The sequence below is a fragment of the Brugia malayi genome (assembly GCF_000002995.4).
Source record: "Brugia malayi strain FR3 genome assembly, contig: Bm_v4_Chr1_scaffold_001, whole genome shotgun sequence".
In the NCBI taxonomy this organism is placed as follows: domain Eukaryota; kingdom Metazoa; phylum Nematoda; class Chromadorea; order Rhabditida; family Onchocercidae; genus Brugia; species Brugia malayi.
The window spans coordinates 6,231,623-6,253,972 of NW_025062475.1; the positions used below are offsets into that span (position 1 = coordinate 6,231,623).

Consider the following 22,350-nt stretch of genomic DNA (forward strand, 5'->3'; position numbering starts at 1 on the left):
CAATCAATGGACATACATGATTTAATACGGCTAGCAATTCTGTCTGCTATTTCTTGCCACTTTATTGAGACTGAGCCAAAGCAGTACAGAAATAATGCATGAAGAGCTTAAATATGTCTTGCCATAGTTCATTATTTCACAAAGTCTTTGATCTTAAATATTGCAAAACTTCACCAAAAAAAAAGTTGTTCCAGAAAGGATATAATGAATAACGAGTAACTGATCATAGATGCTTCATTATGACGTGAAAGTTGAAAGATTTAATACTGTAAGTGGAAAACATACACAGATCAAGAGCTGCAATACTATTTATTTTCAAAATACTGCAGTTCGCACAAATGAAAAAAAAAAGCGCTTTTATAAAATTATACAGCAAACATAACAACAAAAAATAATATAATAAATGAAAGGCTTAAACTGAAACTTTAGGAGGAACTAGATTATGCTTATTACATTGAAGACAGGTCAATGCATGGTGACAGTGATAGCTATAACAACTGATAATGCTGAACAAATGAAAATTTAATGATAATTAAGCATAGTATAATAATATCATTTGACATTAATGACAATATTATAAATCTAATAACAAATAAGAAGACGAAGTTGCAATAATGAGGAAGGGAATAAGCAGAATATGCAGGTGTCGGTACCTTGTTTACAGGTCTCTTCCCTTAGACAGAGCTAAAGTAGAAAACCAAACCTTGTACTGGAGAGCATCGTCTGACAACTAATTGCTTTGATTGCAATAGTATCTGCTATTCTCTGGAACCATTATTTCCCCTCACCAGCAACCTCCCAAACCTCTAAACCAAACTCCCCACAAACCGAACAACACTGACTGGCTAAGTCCGAAAATGCAGTGCTTACAGCTCAATCTCGGTATATATGGTAGGCCGTATTAAATATTGTAAATGTGGAAACATACAATTTTAAATTTAAGGTATTCGTTGTGATGGTAAGTAATGCACCGTTCTATTTAGTTTAAGACAGGTTTGTTTTTAAGGGATTTCTGCGCTTGTTTTATTATTATCATTCAGGGTCGGAAAATGTAGGCAACATTTTCCAGTTCGAAAGTTACAAATATATGCATGTTGCGCTAACTGGTTCGAGAATAATTGCCATCATTTTTTGTAATCATGTTTCAGGTCAAACTTCACGTACATACTCAATGAACGGTTAATCATTTCTACTAACCAATCCCGCACTGATTTACTCTACAATGTATATCAAAGAAGTATGTTTCTTTCTCTCTTTATTTCCCTCTATAACCATATATTTGATAAACTACTGGCTTAGATCTACTAATCTTTATTTTTCTTTTTTAACCCAAATTAGTGTCGGGATAGGATATTACTCTTTTTAAACTTTAATATCAGAATGATGGTTATAGGTAAATATAAGTGGATTTCGTAGTTATCGCGAAACAACAGTCAATGATTTTTCACCGCGACATAATGTTGTTGTTGGACGAAATGGTAGTGGAAAGAGTAACTTTTTTTTTGGTAAGTTGATAACTCGAAGTAAAACTATAAGAGAAAGAGAAAAGTTTGAATTGTAAGAGAGAAGAAGAGCCTCTTACATATTCCTGTAGTGTTCCTTCGATCCATTCATCTTGGGTTTACTGGAATAGCTTCTTTTTAGAATTTGGTAACGCTTGCTTAGTCTGGCGTTTATGCAAATATTCGGATATTAGTACTCGCGAGTCTTCTGAAGTGCTTATTACTCAGTTTTATTTTGCCACAAAATTTACATATCTTTATTAAACTTTCAACACTTTAAAATATTTTTTTATGGAAAATGTTTGAAATCTAATCGCTGTGCTTACAGCTATACAGTTTGTGCTTTCGGATGAATTCAGCCATCTTAAAGCAGAACAAAGGCAAGGTTTGATTCACGAAGGCACTGGAGATCGTGTTACAACGGCCAGTGTTGAAATTGTTTTCGATAATGCCGATCACCGAATCGTTGCCGTGAGTTTGTTGCCATTTTTGAAATTGAAATCGATGGAAACATAATTTTATTTGTAACAAAGATCGAGTTTTTGTACTTGTATCAAACACGTAGAATTTTATGGAATTCATATCTTTCAGATTGAGGCAAATGAAGTGCGTGTTTTGCGACGTGTTAGTATGAAGAAGGATCAATATTTTATCGATGCAAAGTTGGTTGCTCGTAGTGACGTGAGTTTATAATCGCTTCATCCAGTTTTTTGAATTTCTTTAAAAGTAACGATTCTTTTTTCCGAAAATTATGAACACCTTATTGTTATCATTAGGTTGTGAATTTGATGGAATCGGCGGGCTTCTCTCGTTCGAATCCATATTACATTGTAAAGCAAGGAAAAATCAATGAATTAGCTACATCACCTGATTCACACCGCTTGAAGTTATTGCGTGAGGTTGGAAATATTCAGTTTTGTAATTTTCTGTTTAGTTTTGTAATCTTCTATTGTATTCTTCAGAAGACGCTGTTTTGCTCTTCAAATTAGGGAATGGAATATTTTAGGTGGCAGGAACACGAGTTTACGATGAACGGAAAGATGAAAGTTTGAAAATATTGCGAGAAACAAGTCTGTATTACTTAATTTTGTCTTATGTTAAATTGGTTTTTTTTAATTTTTTCGATAAGTGGAGAATTCTTTGCAGATGCCAAAAGTGAAAAAATCGAGACTTTACTTGCATTCATTGAGGAACGGTTAAAGACTTTAGAGGAAGAGAAAGAAGACTTAAAGGAATATCAGAAGTGGGACAAAATGAAAAGGTTATTCTATTTTTCTCGTTCTGTCCTCGAACTTAATGCATCTTTCTAGTTCAATAGTAAACTGTTGAATTGACTATTTGTTGATTAGTCTACTTTTTTTTGTGTTTTCAGATTGGTTTTTGCAGACACTAAAATCTAAATAATATTAATCTCAAAATCATTATTTTGTAGATCTATAGAGTATATGATATACGATAACGAGTTGAAAGAAGCTCGAAAGAAACTAGACAAGTTGGCTGAACAACGTGAAGAAATGAACACTCGGCAGAGCAAGGTTTTTTTTTTTTTAGATTTATGAATTTCATTTGAAATTTTTTTTACAGCAAGTTTAAATTGACGTTTGTATTGCCTTTTCCTTATATTCTGTTGCATGTTTGCATCTGCAGGTTACAAACGACTTGCTAAATGCTCAGAACCGTGCTTTACAAGCATCAGCAGAACAACGCAAATTAGAAGCACGCTTTAAAGGAATGCGAGAAGAAAAGGAAGCGCTTCTAGCTGAACAGACCGAACGTGTGCAACGAAAAACTGAATTAGAGCTTTTAATCAATGACTTGCGCGAAGATGTGGAGAAGGAACGCTCTGGGAGAGTAAGTTTCTGTAATCGATGTGCTGTACTAATGGTACTAAGCAGTGTAAATTTAACCACTGCACCAACTTAAATATTATTCTTTTTGTCATGGTTTCCAGAAGATTTAAATTATTGAAATATTCAAAAAAATTTTGACGATGAACCAACATACAGCTTATTAAACTTTCCGAATTTATATGATAAAATCTAGGATAAAGCGGAGGATGTGTTGAACAAGCTTAAAACAGACATAGCTGCAAAAGAAGAGGAACTCAATACAATTATTCCAAAATACAAAGCCTTAGTTGAGGACGCAGCACGATTAAATACTGAGTAAGTGTAAGAAATCGCTGTTTGAGTTTGTCTGTTGCATAAGATATTTTCGAATTGAAAATATTGCTTTCTGTGAACAGTATTTGTTGAATAACTGTTACAGTATTCGTATTGCGGAACAAAGATGCAAAGAACTATATGCAAAGCAAGGATACAGAGATCAGTATAAGACTGTTGAAGAACGCGATAAGGTTTAACTTTAACAAAATTTAGTTTACTTTCACACTTTTTGAATTCGTAAATTCCAATTGTGTATAGTTTTGATAATAGCAATTAATTTTGTTATTGGATAATTGTATGATGATATTCATGCTTATCCGGAGATCAGCTTTTTGATTTGTGTACAAAGCAGCTAAAATAATATTAATTAAAATCAACCTAGATCTTGCAAAAGGAAATTCGATTCTATGACCGTCAGCTTCAAGATATTCATGAACAAATTGCTGGTATTGAAAAAAGTCTTCAGGATGAAGAACAAGAAGAACAGCAACTTCATCAGAAAATTATGGTATACGCTAACAAATCGTATTATGCTTAATTGAATGAATTTCTATGTTTCATCTGTCCTTTTTAATTTAGAGTAGTAGAAGGTTTTTTCTCGACCAATTAATTATTCAAAGCTGATGTGTTTATTTAGGAAATTGGATTAGGTGCTGAAGAATTTGTTGACAAATTAACAAAGATGAATCAAGATATGGCCGATTTGCGACGTCGCTTAGATGAAGCTAGTGTTACTCAGCAGTAAGTTTGGCATTTTCGGAACCTAATTTTTAGTTTTTATTTTGACAGGATTTAACTGCATGAATTTATTCTATTTGATCTTATTTGTTCCAAATTTATTTGAAAATTTACTGCTCTTCATGAACTGCAGAGAAGCATCAAGAGAAGAAAAAGCATCTCGTGATAATTTGGAAGCAATCAAAGTTGATGTGCAACAAGCTGAGCAAGATTTCCGGCGTCTGGTTCCAAGGGTATTATTTGATTGCTGAAAATGAAAATTTTTACTAACCATAAATAATTGTATTGCATATTCAAATGAATCATTGCAGAGATTAGTTGCATCAGAAATTCTGTGTTTAAATTTCATCTTAAACAATTTACATATCATAAGCGTATTCTAATTTCACTAGTCATTGTCTGGTCTTCTTTATTTTTAGTCTGTAATGAATGGAGTAGATAGCGTACAGCATGTGCTAAATCATTTTCGTACCCAAAATCGTAATGGACAATATGACTCTGTTTTGAGTGGCTACCATGGTATCATTTCCATTTCGCATCCTTTCTCATTTTATTTCTTAAGTGTAAACACTTAATCGGGACTATTAATCATCTAACTAAACTACCTTAAATTACTTAGGTATTGTGATTGAATTGTTTCGTTGTGATAAGGCTTACTACCAAGCAGTTGAAGTTACTACTGGTAATCGTTTATTTTATCATGTGGTTGATGATGACCGTATTGCGATGAAAATCATGAAAGAGGTTTGTTTTTAGTTGAGAATATCCAAATTTATATATGAATGATCATAACAAGAAGGATTTCTTCTTTTCTTTTCGTTGCTATTTTAATAATGATGGAAAGAGATTTCAGAGAAATGATGGTGATAAGGCAGATAGGCAAAAGCTATTATCTGTTTGCCTTATCTTTTGTATTTGTCCTTACTAGTGTTTGGTTTCAGATAAATCAGCAAAAACTATTAGGTGAAATAAATTTCTTCCCCTTGAATCGTTTGATTGCCAAACCAAGAAGAGAAGTTAATGATCCGGTGAGGAATTATAAATCATGTTAATGAAATGATAATTGCATGCAAATATTCATTGTTTATTGCGTATTGGTTGTTAATCGATGTTTTATTTGTTATAGGAAGCAAGACTTTTAATTGATGGAATGGAATATGAATCCATCTACGGTGTTGTTTTTCGTCATATTTTTGGCAACGTAGCTGTGGTACGTAGCATGCTTGCTGGCAATCGTTTGGCAAAACGTGAAGGATTTGATTGCGTCACTTTCGAGGGTTCATTTTGCTTTTTTTATAGCCTGTGAAATATCATGAGATACCACGTCTTTTTCTCACATTTGTTCTTTATGAATCTATTTTAGGCGATCAAATGAGTCGACGTGGCGAAATGACAGGAGGCTTCCTTGATGTGAAACGTTCTCGTTTGGAACTTTATAGTGCCGTTCAACAAATGCATGCGCAAAAAGTTCAATTTGAGGTTTTTTTTTTTTTTTTTAATTTTCAAAGCACAGTGATTTTGTGAATACTTGAAATAAAGCATTTTAATTATACGAAAAATGTTCAGGAAGCTCTTGAAAAGGCAGTCCATGCCAGTAATGATAAAGCTTCAAACGTAGAAAAGTTGCGTATGGAAGTTGATACATTGGAACGTGAAGTTTTATATTTGAAGTAAGTTTTGTTCTTTATTCATTGCTCTTTTACTGCTTGAAATAGACTTTGAGAGATTAAAAGGAAATATTTTTCAAAATGCAAACAGAAATATCAGTTTGAATAAGTTAAAAATTTTCTTTCTATTTTACATCCCTTCAGGGACAAGCATAGAGCCGCGTCTGAAAAAAAGCGTTACTTGTCACACCAACTCCAGCAAAGTACAAAGAATAAAGAACCGAAGGTTTTCTAACAGTTATTTTTTACAACAAAATTACCTGAAATTAATCTAGGGCAATAATTTTCCCTTACTTTGTCTACTTTTTTTCTTGCAGGTAGGACAATGTTTATATTTAAAAAATCGAATCCGCGAAATGGAAGCAACGAAAGAAAGTTTACAACGACAGCTTGGCACTCCTTTGCTCTCACAACTCAGCGACGAAGAGAAAAACATGCTTGATCAATTGCAGGTAACATCTACTGCTACAGAAAAATAATGTAGTCAATTACTATTTCTTTATTTTTACGATATCGATGTTTATTGTAGGAAGATATAAAAGGAAAAAAAGTACGCCTTGATTCTGTTAGTCGGTCGAGGACCGAGTTAGAGTCCACAAAATTGCGACTGGAGAATCAGTTGACGACGAACCTTCATCGCAAAAGGGAAAGCTTGCAGTCGGTAATCACACCAATTTTTGAATGTTATATTTGCATATCACTGTATAAGTTTTCATCATTTTAAGTTTTTATATTTTTTTAGCCTTAATCTTTGTTTTAAGCCATTTTTCAGAAAATTCATGACATATCTGTTGATGAGAAACGTAATCACCTTCAGTCAGAAATGGCGGAACTTAAATCTGTTAATAATCGGCTTTCTGAAATCATAACGCGGCTGTCTGGTTAGGTTTCCGTTCTGTTGGTTTATTTCTCATTCATATTTTAACGCTTAAATCTTACCAGTTTTTACAGAATTAGAAGAACATTTGGGTGAATTTGAAGTAAGCGACGAGAAATTAACGCGCGAATTGGAAGACTGTCAAGAGCAGCAAAAAGATTTAGAAGCTCAGGTCGCTGATTTTTCAAAGCAAGTGGACTTAATTTGCACGAAGCAATCAGCAATGCAAACAAAACGAGAGGAAATTACCAAAAAGGTTTGCCTTTAATGTTTCTTATTTTTCTAATGCATTTTATGTATTTGTTTCTGACTCGCATCACTAAACTTTTCTAAGAAAGATAAATTCTCTAAGAAAGCGTCCACCAATGAATTTAAATGTTGCAGATACGCGAACTTGGTTCGTTACCCATGGATTCGAAGAACTACGAAAGTTATTCATTGAAGCAATTAGATAAGAAGCTGGGCGAAGCCCTAGAACAATTGAAAAAGTATGAAAACGTAAATAAAAAGGCACTTGACCAATTCGTACAAGCAAGTGGCCAAAAGGAGGATCTTGCAAAACGAATGGATGAACACAGAGCCAATCAAAAGGTTGGTGATAAGAAAATTATTGAAAATAAGAAAAAATTGTTGATTTGAAAATGTAGATAAATAAGAAAATTATTGAATAAAAAAAAAAAAACAGTGTCAAGTGATGAAGGAGTCTCTTTTCGTTATTTCCAATCAATATTCATCAGTTATTTGCAGGCAATCAGCGATTTACTCACCGTTCTGGATCAGCGTAAATATGAAGCCATTCAGTTGACATTCAAGCAAGTATCAAAAAATTTCCATACCGTTTTTGAAAAACTCGTTCCTGGTGGTTATGGAAGTTTAGTGATGCGAGTCAGTCATGTGAGCAAGCTGTTACTTCTGACGTATTATAATAAAAAATGTTGCGTTATTCATATTCTTACAAGGAATAGAAATATTTTGAAAATTGCAGGATGAGGACTCACAGCCATCGCAGGATCAAAGTGACTTACATCAAATAGAAACTTTCACAGGTGTTGGAATACGAGTAAGTTTTTGTATTATATTTATGTATTATATTTTTTTGTATTATATTTTTTTTTATTTATGTATTATATTTTTTTGTATTATATTTTTGTATTTTTTTGTATTATATTTTTGTATTATATTTAGCAATGGATGATATAAGAAACTTTTTGAAAATATTTTTAAGGTTTCATTTACGGGTACATCTGAAACTCGTGAAATGCAGCAGCTCTCTGGTGGGCAGAAAAGTCTGGTAGCTTTGGCTCTTATATTTGCAATTCAGAAGTGTGACCCAGCACCTTTTTATCTTTTTGACGAAATCGATGCAGCTCTCGATGCGCAGCATAGAAAGGCAGTAGCTGGTTCGTTTTTATATTTATTTTGCGTTATAAGTCTTTCGTTCAGTAATGTGTTCATAAATTTCAGTTTCTTAGAAACTTTCGAAATTAAAAAAAAGTATTACATTCTCGCAAATTTTTGTTTTATCTTAATTTGAAAGGCATTTTTCACTGCCATTTTTATCATTATATATTACTGCAGATATGATTCATGAATTGTCGGAGAATGCACAGTTCATCACGACAACCTTCCGACCGGAATTACTAGACAGTGCAGAGAAGTATTATGGTGTTCGGTTTCGGAACAAGGTAACTTGAGAGTTTCCTTCAATTTGTATAACCAATTCTTGAATTTGCTAATATTTTCATGACTTCACGTTCAGAAGTTTAACTTCTGACTGTGAAGTGAATCTAAACATTACAGTGCTGCTTTCGTTGTATATGCTTGCCTTGATTACTTTTTCTAATTTTTTTCTGTTTTTTTATAGGTTTCACACATCGATATTGTTTCAAAAGAACAGGCATTTGATTTCGTTGAAGATGACCAGACACATGGTTAGTCATATCAGTCGACTAAGGTCACTTGAGAAGCAAATGTTGTGGGAGTGTTTATGGAAGTGTTTCGCATAGCGAAGAGTTCATAGTTCATAGCATGTCGAGACTCCTCTGCTAAAAGATCTTCTCACCAGTGTGGATGTGCAAAATCTGTAAATATTCCAGTGTTTATTTCGTAATATTATACTAATTCAAAATTACTTTTTTGTCATGGTCATTTCTATTTTAATTTTGTATTCGATTAGAAACGTAATATTTTGGGCATCATTTTTAGTTGGTTTTGTTGAATGTTTGCCTCAACCTCAGTGACCTCATATTATTGTATTCCAACCAGATAATTTAAGATTATCTCGATTCAAAAGAGCAAGTGATTTAATTAACACTTATCCCAACAAAAATATGGTCCTAAATTTCTTTTGTTGATTATTCATGGACGATGTTTTATTGATTTTTTTTTTGCAAGGCATTATTCATTTGATTTATAAATTTCTTGTTGTTTGATGTGGAACTTAAGTTCATCTCTTCGTAAAATTCATCTTGTCGCTAGACATTTTCCTGTCGTTTTTCCCGCTTGTTGAAATTGGAATTCACCATTTCTAGCATACCGACTGATTTCCACTGATTTTTTTCTGTTAATTAAAATCAAACTCTCACTGTAAAATAAAGTAAATTGTAATTTGAACTTTTGGAAATCTTGAAATTAGACATCAATCGCTTTTGTGATTTAGCTTTAGGAAAACCGATGTAAATCTGACCAGTCACATATAAAGCTCTTCATCTCTCCGCTCTGATCACTCATAACCCTTCATTGAATTTCTAAATCCTTCTTTCTTCCCACTAATGCGATTAGTTAAATTTTCAAAAATGAAGTAAATTTCAGTCATTTGATTTAATGGACATATTGCAGATAAAGAATATTGCATTCAGATTTGCTCTATGAATTCTTCGATGAAGTTAAAACCAGAAGTTAATGACCAAGATAGGAGGGGAACTTTTATTTACTTAACATTTAATTTAACTTCGGATTTCCCATTACGCAAGATTAAGCGAATTTTTTTTTGGATTTGCATATAACAAACTTGGATTCAAATAGAGGAATGTTCAAGCTTCATTCATTTTTCTAGCATTGTTTAGTTGTGAGCAGCATGTCCAACAATTCATTACGAAAGAAAACATGGAGTGAAATCTGTGTGGAGAAAGATGGTACTGGTGATATAATGCTTGATCTTTCCTTCTATTGAAGTTGATAATAGGAAGGGTTTTTTCGTGTGGTACCAGACAACTTACTTGGGTCATTCAGGAAATTTTGGATTTCATTAGTTTGTGAAAATTGTGGAAAATTTGCACAAAATTCGTACAAGTTTTTTAATAGGAAAAAGTGTGAAAAATAAATACTTTGCACTACTGCCAAATGCTTTCTGTATAATACCAAAATACTTTTTCAGTAGTTAAGTAATTATATTTGAAAAACTTGTATATATATATTGCAATGTTTGACTCATATATATATATATATATATATATATATATATATATATACAGACAGACAGTTATACACAGACAATCCGAAATTGTCAGATGAATATTGGGAAGTTGTAAAAACTGGAAATCCAGATGCACGTTCTTTGCGGATATCGAATTTGAAAGAAAAAAGATATGAGTCAAACATTGCGATGGAGATGGAAAAGATATCATGTTTAAATATAGAGTTTAAATTACCACAAAATGGGATAAGACTTATGTGTATATGAAATTCCACTGTTTCATAGGAAGTTTTGTTCAGTAGGAATATTACTCAAAAATATCGATTTGATTCATGAACAAAGTGCGGTAGAATTACCAAGTAAAAAGGAAGTCAAGGTTCTGTGAATTATTTTTCGAAAATGTTAAAATTGTAGTTTTCACTTGTCGATTTCGCTAGTAAAAAAAGTATTGAGATTGTGATATGTTGCTTTTAAGATTTTGGCCTTTTTAATTTAAATTTAAATCCGTGTTAGTAAGTTGTCAAATGAAGAAAACTGACAACAGTTAGTTTATTCAGCCGTCATTAGTGTTCATCTTATAACTTCTAGAATGTACGTCTTCTTTGGTTGTCAAATAAACTTCACTACAAATAATTCGGAAGCAAAAGGACCCGAAAAAAAGATTCCAGAAGTTTTTACCCGAAATTTAATTTCTTTCAAAAAGTTAAAATTGTAGTTGCGGATGAAAAATTTGAGGTTGCACTCGTCGGGAGTATTCAGTAACGTCTACCGTGGCACACTGCTTAGTCCTGGACCACGCAAAGAAATCGCACTCAAAAAAACTTGGCCAGGTGAAAATAGGCCTCAATGATCCCTCTTCAATCTGAGCCTTCGTTTTAAAAAATTCTGGAAATCACAAATATAAACGAACAATATTTGAATTTGGAAGTGTTTAAGAACTAACTGACCTAACTTCAGATTTCGAAGGGGACTCACAAGTAAATACAGAACTGAACATACTGCTTGGTTTGAGCTGCAGATGGCACAAAAATATTATTCGAGTGTTGTATACCTTTCGAAGTATTACTCCAGATAACAAGATATTTCTTCTTTATCCTTCATTTTTGAATTATGTGAAAATGTTGACTTATCGAATCTTTTACAATTTGCTTGAAAATATCGCTATTCAGCAGATGACAAAAAAGTGAGAATGAAAATTCATAGCATTTGATTTGAAATATTTTTATTTTTTATCAATTGCAATCAGCTCCATTTTTAGATCTGTGAGACAATGATATTTGAATATTTACCGAAAACAATGTCAAACATTGTCAAACAAATTGGTGGTAAATATCCTGATTATATCGACATTAAATTGTATTCATGGCAGTTGTTCAATGGATTGAGTTTTTTGTCGAATGTTACTTTGTTTACTGACTGATGTTGTTTTTACAACTTTATAGATTGCCATTCGAATTCATAGTTTTCTTCCTTGCTAATTGTTTCTATTCTTTTAAAATCCTTTTGTGAACACTTCTCGTTTTTTATTTCATGAATTGAAACATTTCAATGATAAATTTCTTTATACGTAAGCTTTATTGTAGAATCATATTTGTCATCGCGACATAAAGCCACAAAATTTGCTTATTGAACCAATCAGCGGTGTGCTAAAAATTGCTGATTTCGGTTCGGCAAAATTTATGAGAAGGATGACAAAATCTACTTCATACCAGGTATTGGTTATATAAAAATAATACTTGAAAGGTTTTTCTTATTTGGATTTTTTATCTTCTTCACTTTTATTAAAAAAGACGAAACCAAATTTCTTATGCTTTTAGCAAATTGTTCAGGTCACACGATATTATCGTCCGCCAGAACTGTTGCTTAAAGCCACTTACTATTCACCTCAAGTTGGCAAGTTTTCTATAGTTTCCCTGCAAGTTGAAGTGAACTTATATTGACCTCTTATGACCGTACTATTTAGATGTTTGGTCTGGTGGTTGTGTACTGGGGGAAATTACTAAAGGCAGCATATTATTTCCCGGCAAGAATGCAAAAGATCAGTTTAAATTAGTAATGGATGCTCTCGGAAGTCCGGATGAAACCGATCTTATGGATATGAAAGCGGCTATATCAATCGCTGGTGCTCGTATTGCACCACGTGGTCTCAGATCCATTCTACCTTATGCCTCTGAGGAAATTATTAATATCCTTCAACGAATACTTGTTTATAGTCCCGAAAAGCGCTTGTGCGGTAAAGTATTCTTGTCGGACCCATTCTTTCAAGAACTTTTCGTTCCTAATAAACGCCGAACCAATGGAACTTTTGTTTCCAATATAATCACTCTGGATGACTTACAAAAATTACCGTACGTCTTTTTAATCTCTAATTTTGCAAAGAAACTCATAGCTGCAATATTTTGCTAAAAATTTCTTAATAATAATTCCATTTTAACACAATTTCTTTACATGATAACATGCTGAAGTCATAAAATTGTTGAAGAAAGTTACAAAATTAAGTTTGATCTAATTATTAGATGTATAATAACTTAACATCAAACTATCTGAATTAATTAGAAAGCAAATCAATCCGAATGCTTCTAGAAACACCTCTTTAAAAGGAAAGTCAATTTAATGCAATCAAAAATTTACAACTGCTTATGAGAGAAAATAAACAATCCTAAAACAGCCAGAACTTCACTTGAACAGCGTAGAAAGAAACAACAACGGATTGATTACAGCGTGTTTTGTCTTCATTACAGTAGTTTTAAAAAAAAAAAAATTATTCTCGAAATCAATGTGTTACAATTTAATTTAAAGTGCAAAATGAATTTTTGAATAAATAATGGCAGTATTGATAGTTGAAGTTGTTATAAAAATAATCATAATCAAAAAGCTTAAATAAAGTATTGAGGCATAATTTCAATTCTAACGAAAAGAATTGAGTATTATAAAAAAGTTTAAACAAAGTTTCGCAGCTAAATTAACGACAAATATCCTTAGTTTTGCAGTTTTTTGTTTCGAAAATGCTTTAGAGCAAAAGGAAAAAAATTCCGGAAGATGTTTTAAGTAAAGTGATAAGAAATTTGAACATTTGTCATTCCTATTTGAGGTTGCATTTCTGTGTGGAAAAAATTATATATTTATAAGAGTATGTTATTTATATGATATAATTTACTTCCTTTTATTGGTCTTCTTTCCTATTGATTCACTTCAGCAGTCATAATTCTTACATTTGGATTCGAAATTGTTTGTCTGAGAATAATGTAATATTCAGAATTTCAAAGTTTTACACTTGAATGAAAATCACATCATTTTAATGTTAAGCAAGAAATTTGATTTGTCATGAACATACAATTCTCTGATAAACAATTATATATTAATAAGTGTTCAAAAGATTGGTTGCACTTATGAATCAAAAGAATAAGGAATGCATCAGTTAAGTGAAAGACTGTGATTACAACGATTTGGACTAAATTCCTCGATCATGAATTGAAGTTTGTGTATCAAAAATGAATGCTGAATGCTAGATGGAGTCCTTGACAGCTATACGACAAGAATATATCATGTGTGTGTGTGTGTGTGTATGTGTATTTATTATGGGTGCATACGTTCCTCAGAACATTACTGGCACGAGTACCGGATATGCAGATGCGTGGAGAAAACTAGAAGGTCATTGCATGAAACACCTATTATTTTCCTATTCCTTTTTATTGGCTACACCGAATTTGAATCTCTCCTGTCCAATTCATTCCATCCAAAACCATTCTTTCATCTTTTTCTACAGACTTTTTCAGATTACTTAGCTTATGTATTACTTCCATTTCGAAAAAATGATATCTTATTGCTTCTATTTTCTATTCGGTTCGGGAGTCTTTTCATGTATGTGATCGTTTGGTTCACGAGTAACTAGGACTAATTTTTGGTGTTTGCTTAAAGTTTGCAACTCAGAGTAGACCTAATCCATCTGTAATAAACTCTATTCTCTTTTTATGTTGCGACATTGATCTCAGATCAAATGAAAGTCAAACCTTAAATTTATCCTCTAGAGTTTAAAACGCAATCTGAAAACACCGAGCTGTTTAGAGAATAGAACAGATGGATGCATATCTTTCGAATACAGTCGTCCATGATCAGAATAAAGCAGTCAAAATGACCATCCTTAAAGGTCTTTTTGTAGGAAATATTATTAATTTTTAATGAGAAGGTAAATGAAACTTCTTACGAATTAACAATTCTAAAATGATGCTTTTTATCATTCCCGACAATAATTCAACAAAGTTTTACTTATATCAATTAGTTTCATTTAATTGTTACTTTAAAAGGTTTCTGATTAATAAATTCTTAAAACTCATCTTTCACTTTTTTTTTTTACTTATTATTAAAACTGAAGTTATTTCACCTTATTCCAATTTAGCTCAGCATTCATTCATTATTTGACTATGAACTAATAAAATAATGGCCGTTTGCACAGTAAATATTGGAAAATAAAGATTGAAATGCAAGAAAAGAATGAATTTAAATGAAAATGTTGAAATTTTAAAATCTTTTTTAAAAAAGAAACCAATAACTACTCTAATCGTTCTCAAAAAAAAAAAAAAAAAGAAAAGAAAAACTTGATAGTTCCACTAATAGTTTTATCCAATTGAAATTATCTAATTTATCAATAAGCAAAAAACAAAAAATGAAAATTTAGAATTGCTTTTAAAATTTCATTTTTAGATAACTTTGTTCAGATGGTTATCAGTCTGTAACTTTTGTTTATATGGTAAACAATCTATCTGTTTCTAAAAAAGATCGAACTTTATACAGCTATCCATTAATTCTACTGAATTTTATTTTCTCTCTCTTTTCACTTTTACAATTTCTAGCATAATTGGGTTGCTGATATGACCAATTGATCAAGTGATTAAGGATTAACTTGATATTATAACGATGAGTAATTTTGTTAGTAGAATTTGGTTACTATAGAAAGTTAAGTATGAACATTTTCAGGATGCAATATCTGAAACATAAAAATAATCCTGTACTACTTTTGTTTTTTTCAGAAGAAGTGGACCGCTGGAATTATTTTAATAATAATCAGCGCTTCCGTTAGAATATTAATTTATTGCTTTTATTATTTCTAATGGGTGATCAGAGTTTCTGAACAAAAATTAATGCATATTTTATTCGGTGGAAAATATTTTAAATGAAAGTTAATATCAACCGGCAAATCAAACTTGGAAAATTAACGGCATTATAACACATCATTAAAGTTGGGTCATCTTTTAACAGTGATAAAGAAAGAAATCAAGAATTATTATTCATTTATATAAAATAATTTATTAGTAGGAAGATTTAATGAAAAGGAGGGGAAAGGACCAATTATCAGAAACTGTTTCTCTTCACTACATCTTATCTAGAAAGGTATTTATATCCAAATGGAAGTCTTTGATTCTGTCTTTCTACCTGTTAATACAATGGTTGAGTGGAAATGAAGTATAGGAGAAAAGGAAATGGTAAAGTAATGCAAGCGATATTTATAGTCTTCCATTTCACTTTCTACCTCTTCATTTATTAATTAGCCAATTTGGTCATGAATTTTCTTTTTTCACTTATTTCCTAGCCTAAATGATTCTTATTCTTCTTTTTAAATTCTATTATACCATCTGTCATCTACTCATATTATATATAATATCTTTTCTGATCGCTTGATTTTCGCTTCCAATAAATTTCGTCTATTATCGTTTAAACTATGAAATCATTTTATCTGAAATTATTCTAGTAGTAATTGCAGTGGAATAATTTGGAAATTTCCGGCTGCGAAAATTTTTTTCAAATTTGAGAAATTTTCAGAAATTGGCTTTTTGTGTTTGTAGGAGAATGAAGTTTTCCCATAAGAAGGAACACTTCACTTTTGCAACAGTTCAGTGTCACAAGCAATTGCTACTGATAATGGTTTTCTTCCCTTTCCTTTTTTACATATGCCAATGTGCACTTACTTCCCTTGTCAGCAATAATGAGTTACTTACAATTTACCTCTTCAAATTTCAACACTCCTTTTCTGCATCATCTCTGCTTCTTCTTTTCTATGCAATATGCCATTTGCTAAATGGTCTGCCAAGGAACTGAGATAATTAGAAACTTATTCCAAATGTCAAAAGCTGAACTCTTGAAGATCAGAGGATAACAACACATTGAACCATTTAAATAGTTTTGTTGATAGCATATCTCATCCTTGATACTGAATATTCTATTTGTTGATTATAATTAATATCACGGAATATCAATGAATTAATAGGAACGGAGTCGAAAGATCATCCTAGATAAGTAAGCAAGTTATCAAAATGAGCGAGAAGTATTGAATGAACTAAAGATAATAGTCTTTGATAATCTCCCCCACGATTAATTTATCAAATAGCCTGTGGTCATTTCTAAATTGGTCAAATTTAATTCTCAAAAAGGAACAGAAAGTATAGATGGGTGATGACCAGAACTCTCAGAGAGAAGAATAGGAAAATGAACCAACACTGGGAAAATCAAGAAGTGAACACTGGGCTACAACCATGGTTGTGACGTTTCATCTTGGCTCTTTTGCCTCGAGCCAAGGATGAGTTTAGGACTGCATCTCTTCCTAAGCTTCTCTTACTCTCAATTTTCACTCATCATCTCTTCCTCTTCAAATGTTACATTATTCAAGGAGCTCAATCTCATGTACTTTTATTTCTCACCACACGCACCATTTTCTCCTTCTTTGCTTCCAACATTCCTTATATTTCAGCAGTTCCCTTCTCATCTCTTTCTTCATTCTCTGCTTTGATGGGCACAATCCGCGACCCAACAGCTGAGCGCTTGATTCTTAAAATAATTTCTAGTGGGATGGTAGGGCTTACTGGATTTAATTCGTAAAATTCAAATACTGAGGAGCATTTCAAAATCTGAAATGAAAAGACTGTTTGACATTCGATGGGTGTGAGTGGAACAGCGGCTAATTCTCTCTTTCGCAACTTTATTAATGCAAATTCATTGGAGAGTATAACCTGGACATGCTATATTCTGCAAATGCAATGTGCTTAACAACTTCGGGGAGCAAAACAGAGAACCAGCAGTGCAGGAGAAGGAAGGACTTACAAAACATTCAAGTTGCCTACAGGAGTAATTGCCTGAGTTTTGCGCTGATGAAAATCTTTTTAGCAAAGAAAGATTTGTCAGTCATTTTAATGGTAACTTAGTGTGCACAATTCACACATTGTGCCTTAGACTTGTCTGACACATAACTGACACTTCGGTATAACTTAATCGTTTCAAATTACAGAATTCACAAATGCATGCATCATCCGACGAATAGGGAAAAGAAGTTTAGATTTTGTAGTTTTCTTTACTGAATGATTATTTGTTAGTTAGTCGAAAGCAATGAGTTTCACATAGTTTGTGTGGTTCATCATGAACAGAACTGTACTTCCGATGATATTTAGGACTAGCATCACGACACGACAAGTTGCTAGCAGATGGCGTTGTCCGACTGATCCTCCCATTGAAAATTGTCTTTATACATGACATAACAAACAGACAATGAATATATGGTAATAGAAATTATGATAGGTTTTTCACTTGTATTTTTGAGTTATCCATCATTTCATACTACCTTTGGTACCTCGATACCAGTCGCACTTGGTTTCTTGAAAGAATACTGTCGTGTTAGCTTCCTATTATATACACAATTTCTATGTCCTCCTTAGTCGCTCAATGCTTTTTAGTGTGTTTTTCTCAAATTTTTTATTCTGTGCAAATAAATCCTACTCCCTTTGGCATCATCCATTTGTTACTCTCCGTGCGACACAATAAGATGTCTTTGTCACCAATACTTACCTCAATAATTGATTTTCATAACTGTTCGAAGTAGTTATAATAAGAATTTTTGCTGATCCTGCGTGTAAATTTCTAGTTATCAAGCAATTATCTTTCGTTACTTTTCCACAAACTTATCATATATTTAAGAGATTTGATATCCTAACGCATAAGAGAGAGAGAGAGGTGAATAAGCCATTCAACAAATTGAATGACGAATTACATATCTAATCGGACGACTTTGAATTTAAGTTTTCATTACTCATCAACTGTGTATCGATCTCCCACGTAATGGTGATGGTAGTAATCTCGTCTATCATGATATCTTTTTTCCCATTTTGTTGTTTTATAACTTCTATAATAATCATATATGTAAAGGAATTTTGATTAAAAGTGTCAAGCTAATGAGTCACTATAAACCAAACTATTAACTTATGCAAGCGTTTTTTGTTTACTTTTTAACGCTATTTCTCGTATACATATACATAAAAAAAGATTGATTGAATAAAATAATTCATAGTTGTAAAAGCAGTGCAGAAGGAAATTTAGAGAAGTTGCAGATTACATTGCCTGTTGGAGAATGAAAAGAATTCGTGATGGTGGATAAAAAAAGAGAACGTAAGCCAGTATTTAAATGGAAATTAGGGCAACGAAACAAGAAAGTAGTAAGGTAAATAAGTGAACCCGAAAGAAGTTTTACAGTATCTTCTTATCATATAATGGAGGTTTCAATCATGTCTTGTATTATATGGGATTTTTTTTTATAAAATTCAAAATCTCAGAAAATTTCAAAAAAAATTCGTGAAATTCAACCGTCATGGTAGTGTTTTTTCTTTCTGCTCTAGGTATAGTCAGGTTTCTGTCAGGACTGTACTGCTTTGCTTTTGGTGCATTGAAAAGTAATAGCTATGCTTAACCTTTTTTGATAAAGATAGCAATCAATTATTAGTGATAACGGTTCACTTTTGATCATTTTTATGTAAACATTTCTTTTATTGTGCTTGTTCAATACTCACTTTATTCGTACATATATGTATTAGTTAAATTTAAGAGACAGCGCATCATTTCTAGTGTGTCATTTATTCGTTGATTTCTGTTTCAATTTCTGATTGCTTATTTAATGCTTTCAGCATGAGCTTTAAAGTTAGCAAACTAAAGACGTTATCTTTCTTTACAGTATGAGAAAGTTTCTTGATAACAATGATAAGAACTATTGTGGCACGAGTATGTTAAATAATCAATTTAGTGATTTTTTTTTTTTTTTTTTTTCTAAAGGAGAATCGGATGCTAAACGAAAATTGTTTCTGATGCCTTTCTCTAGCCACTTGTGCTTTACAAGAATTTTGCAACTGCATAATATATATTATGTTAAGTAATCAAAACTGAATTGATAGCAACTTGAAATGATGGCTAATAAATTTGTTTGTTCAGATCAAAAAATTCTTTTAAAGTTTTAGCTTGTGATTATTGAACTTCTATCGATTATTTGTGCTTTCCCATTTTTGAAAGGATAGCTCATCCATTGCAATGCTGTGTTAAGCTTAAATTGCTTGAGTAAATAGAATGTTTCAAGTATTTTATATGTTTTGGCTATCGTTTCGACAGACTTTAATGCTTAAAGATTAATTTCATAGTTAACAATTTCATAATTATGCTAGCAACTGATATTTCTTCAGACTCAGTTTCGCCTGCACTTTTAAATAAGACATTGATTGCTGGTATGGGAAATTTCGGGAAAAGGTTATCATTTATCACAATAAATACAAATGAAGATCCATCAGCAATTGCGATATTCCTGGAAGAGTTAGATAACCGCTGTTGCATTCTTTGTTTAAGTTATGTCGAATACATACAAGAAGTAATATGGCGTATTCAGCAGCACATGTCTTTATGTGACATTGACGTTTTGTCAGAATAGAATTATGATATGAAATTATATGACAAATATACAAAAGTAGTGCAAGGAGTAAATTGATTTGATGACATCTTCCAAATGATAGATCTGCATGGCACATTTAATGGTTACTTAAATTACCTTCGGGGAAGAGGGAAAGTTTATTGCGAAGGCTAAATTTAATTTCATATGCGAACGACCGCAATTTAGACTAAACTGTAGTACTCTGATGTTCTGTTTCATATATTCCGCTGTGTGACAACTTATCCCCGTCTCGTAAGCTTGAAGTGAGTTAACTATGCTTTAGAAAAGTTTTCTTTCTTAGTTTTTTAAGATTATTAAAAAGCTAATAAGTTGTACATTTGAATCATTTGGGTTTTTCATCATTTCTTTTGAAAAGAAATTTGAAAAATACTTGATAACTGCATTTTCATCAAATTTCTTGCTTTTCAAGAAATCCCGGTCTGATGTGTGAAAATGATAGTGCTACACCTCCTGAGAGGTCAGACATATCGAGCTTTCTTTTTTAACTAATTTGGTTTACTTAATGAATTAACTTAGCGGATGACTGCACCAAAGGATTAGTCAGTTGTTCAGTGTTTTCATGAGACATATATCTTAATTAACTGAATATAATGACGGGAAGGATAGTAAAGAAAAGAGATGAAATGTTTTATACATCATAATCCTTCCAATCATTAAGTTTGAAAATCTAACTAACTGGAATTATCATGCCTTTCCTGAGGAATAGAATGCTGCTGAAAAGCTCGAAATTTAACGTAGTAGAAGTCAGAAATTTAGTAAAAATTCACAGAACTTCATTTAAATTTTAAAAAGTTCTTTTATTACCAACTTTGCATCCATTTTTTTTGTGGCTGAAAAAACTTTTTTTTTTTTTTTAAGTAACAGAATGCATTTATAGATTACTACGAATTGTTGATGTAACAAATATTAATACAAATTCGAAAGTAAATCATGTAATTTAGCCTATTTGGTTTAGATACATTAATTGACCTAGTATAATTTATAAGTTCCAGTATTTCGAATAAAAGGAAATGTTTTGAATTCTTAACAAAATGAATTTTCATTGATTTGAATTACCTTCGTCGGTGTTTGTGATCTTTGAAATTTTGGATGATGAAGTCGTTCAATGTATCGATAATCTATTAATTTAAATATATCATTTCAGAAGAATTTTGACCGTATATTGGAAGCGTATGAATCAGTTATGTCGAAAGACTATGAGGAACCGGAGCCAGATTATGTTAGTTTTTGTTTGTTAAATTTTAGCTTATTCTTTTAAAATGGATGCAGAAAGGAATTTCATGGATGCTTGTTCTAATGGCTTTAAGAAATGCATTCTTCCTTCTTCATAGATTTCCTCTGGACATTGTTTTGACTAATTTCACAATTTTCAGTGATTAATAATCCATTGAAGTGATTTGTGAACTAATGTTTTTGAAAAAAGTAGCAAATTTTCTGTTCTTTGATTACAATATTACTAAAATTTAAGAATGAAAAACAATTCATTTCTATAATTTTACTACCTGTTATTTACAATGTCAAGCGATAAGTAATGGTCTTGAGATTTTTTGATTTGATAATCCAATTTCTAATCTGATGTTTTTTGCGAGAATATTTGAATTCATTTACAATTTCATATTTCCTACATCGCTTCTTTTGGGAAGAACCATTGCAATTTGCGTAGGATTTCTCAATAGTTTTGTTTGACAATATGATTTTAATTCGTAAACGATAAGAGATAATATATCATATTACTCTTCTTCGACCCAATACTTTTTGCGTTTAGTACCTACAATCAGAGTGCACGCGGTCTGGAAACATTAGATAGACCTATCAGAGCACTTCATATCTACTACTGCGCAAAGCTTCATGATTGATAGCGCTGATAGTGAAGTATAGCTTATACCGCTGTGATAATGGCTTTGATTAGATTACTGCAATTAGTTTTAAGTATGCACTCTTTTCTTCAAATCGACCATCTGTTTGGATAAGAGCAGCGCAACAGCAGAAACTGTCCTATATTGTTTCTTCCTGTAGCAGACATTATGTCCGGAAATTCCGTTTTATATGTCTATCTCTTTTTCTGCCCGCGAAATAGACGAACATACCCGTAGACTAATATTATAATTTCTCAAACTTTTCAAAGCTTGAAAATTAGATTTTTTGTTTATGTGGTTCAACATAAATTCATTAGATTGAAAAAATTCTAAAACATTGTCATTCAGTTCAAGTTTCAATTTTACTACAGTTAAAGTTTCA

At 31.9% G+C, this 22,350-nt stretch overlaps 3 protein-coding genes across 3 annotated transcripts in view; all 3 read left to right on the top strand.

The window, feature by feature from the left end:
• Positions 1-1,222: 1,222 nt before the first annotated feature.
• On the top strand, positions 1,223-8,885 carry Bma-smc-3 (glycogen synthase kinase, putative; the record flags this gene model as incomplete). Its single annotated transcript, XM_001899702.1, has 31 exons — positions 1,223-1,237; positions 1,394-1,505; positions 1,831-1,973; positions 2,094-2,183; positions 2,279-2,401; positions 2,509-2,572; positions 2,649-2,763; positions 2,935-3,037; positions 3,150-3,353; positions 3,546-3,667; positions 3,771-3,858; positions 4,050-4,175; positions 4,305-4,408; positions 4,539-4,638; positions 4,825-4,924; positions 5,025-5,149; positions 5,347-5,433; positions 5,532-5,682; positions 5,769-5,884; positions 5,972-6,075; positions 6,217-6,298; positions 6,390-6,524; positions 6,602-6,733; positions 6,845-6,953; positions 7,024-7,205; positions 7,334-7,540; positions 7,697-7,843; positions 7,935-8,009; positions 8,175-8,349; positions 8,528-8,634; positions 8,814-8,885. The coding sequence occupies 31 exons, from the start codon at positions 1,223-1,225 to the stop codon at positions 8,883-8,885; spliced, it is 3,615 nt and encodes a 1,204-aa protein (XP_001899737.1).
• Positions 8,886-10,025: 1,140 nt separating this feature from the next.
• Positions 10,026-12,770, top strand: Bm18187 (Uncharacterized protein; the record flags this gene model as incomplete). Its single annotated transcript, XM_043076740.1, has 8 exons — positions 10,026-10,083; positions 10,664-10,740; positions 11,080-11,194; positions 11,322-11,476; positions 11,623-11,763; positions 11,948-12,076; positions 12,194-12,257; positions 12,328-12,770. The coding sequence occupies 8 exons, from the start codon at positions 10,026-10,028 to the stop codon at positions 12,768-12,770; spliced, it is 1,182 nt and encodes a 393-aa protein (XP_042932674.1).
• An 8,525-nt stretch (positions 12,771-21,295) lies between these two features.
• Bm1977 overlaps positions 21,296-22,350 on the top strand; it is a gene marked incomplete at both ends in the record, with an annotated part of 30,341 nt that continues 29,286 nt past the window's right edge. The window contains one exon of the mRNA XM_043076741.1: positions 21,296-21,331. Coding sequence (XP_042932675.1) covers positions 21,296-21,331 — 36 coding nt within the window. The remainder of the gene's footprint in view (positions 21,332-22,350) is intronic.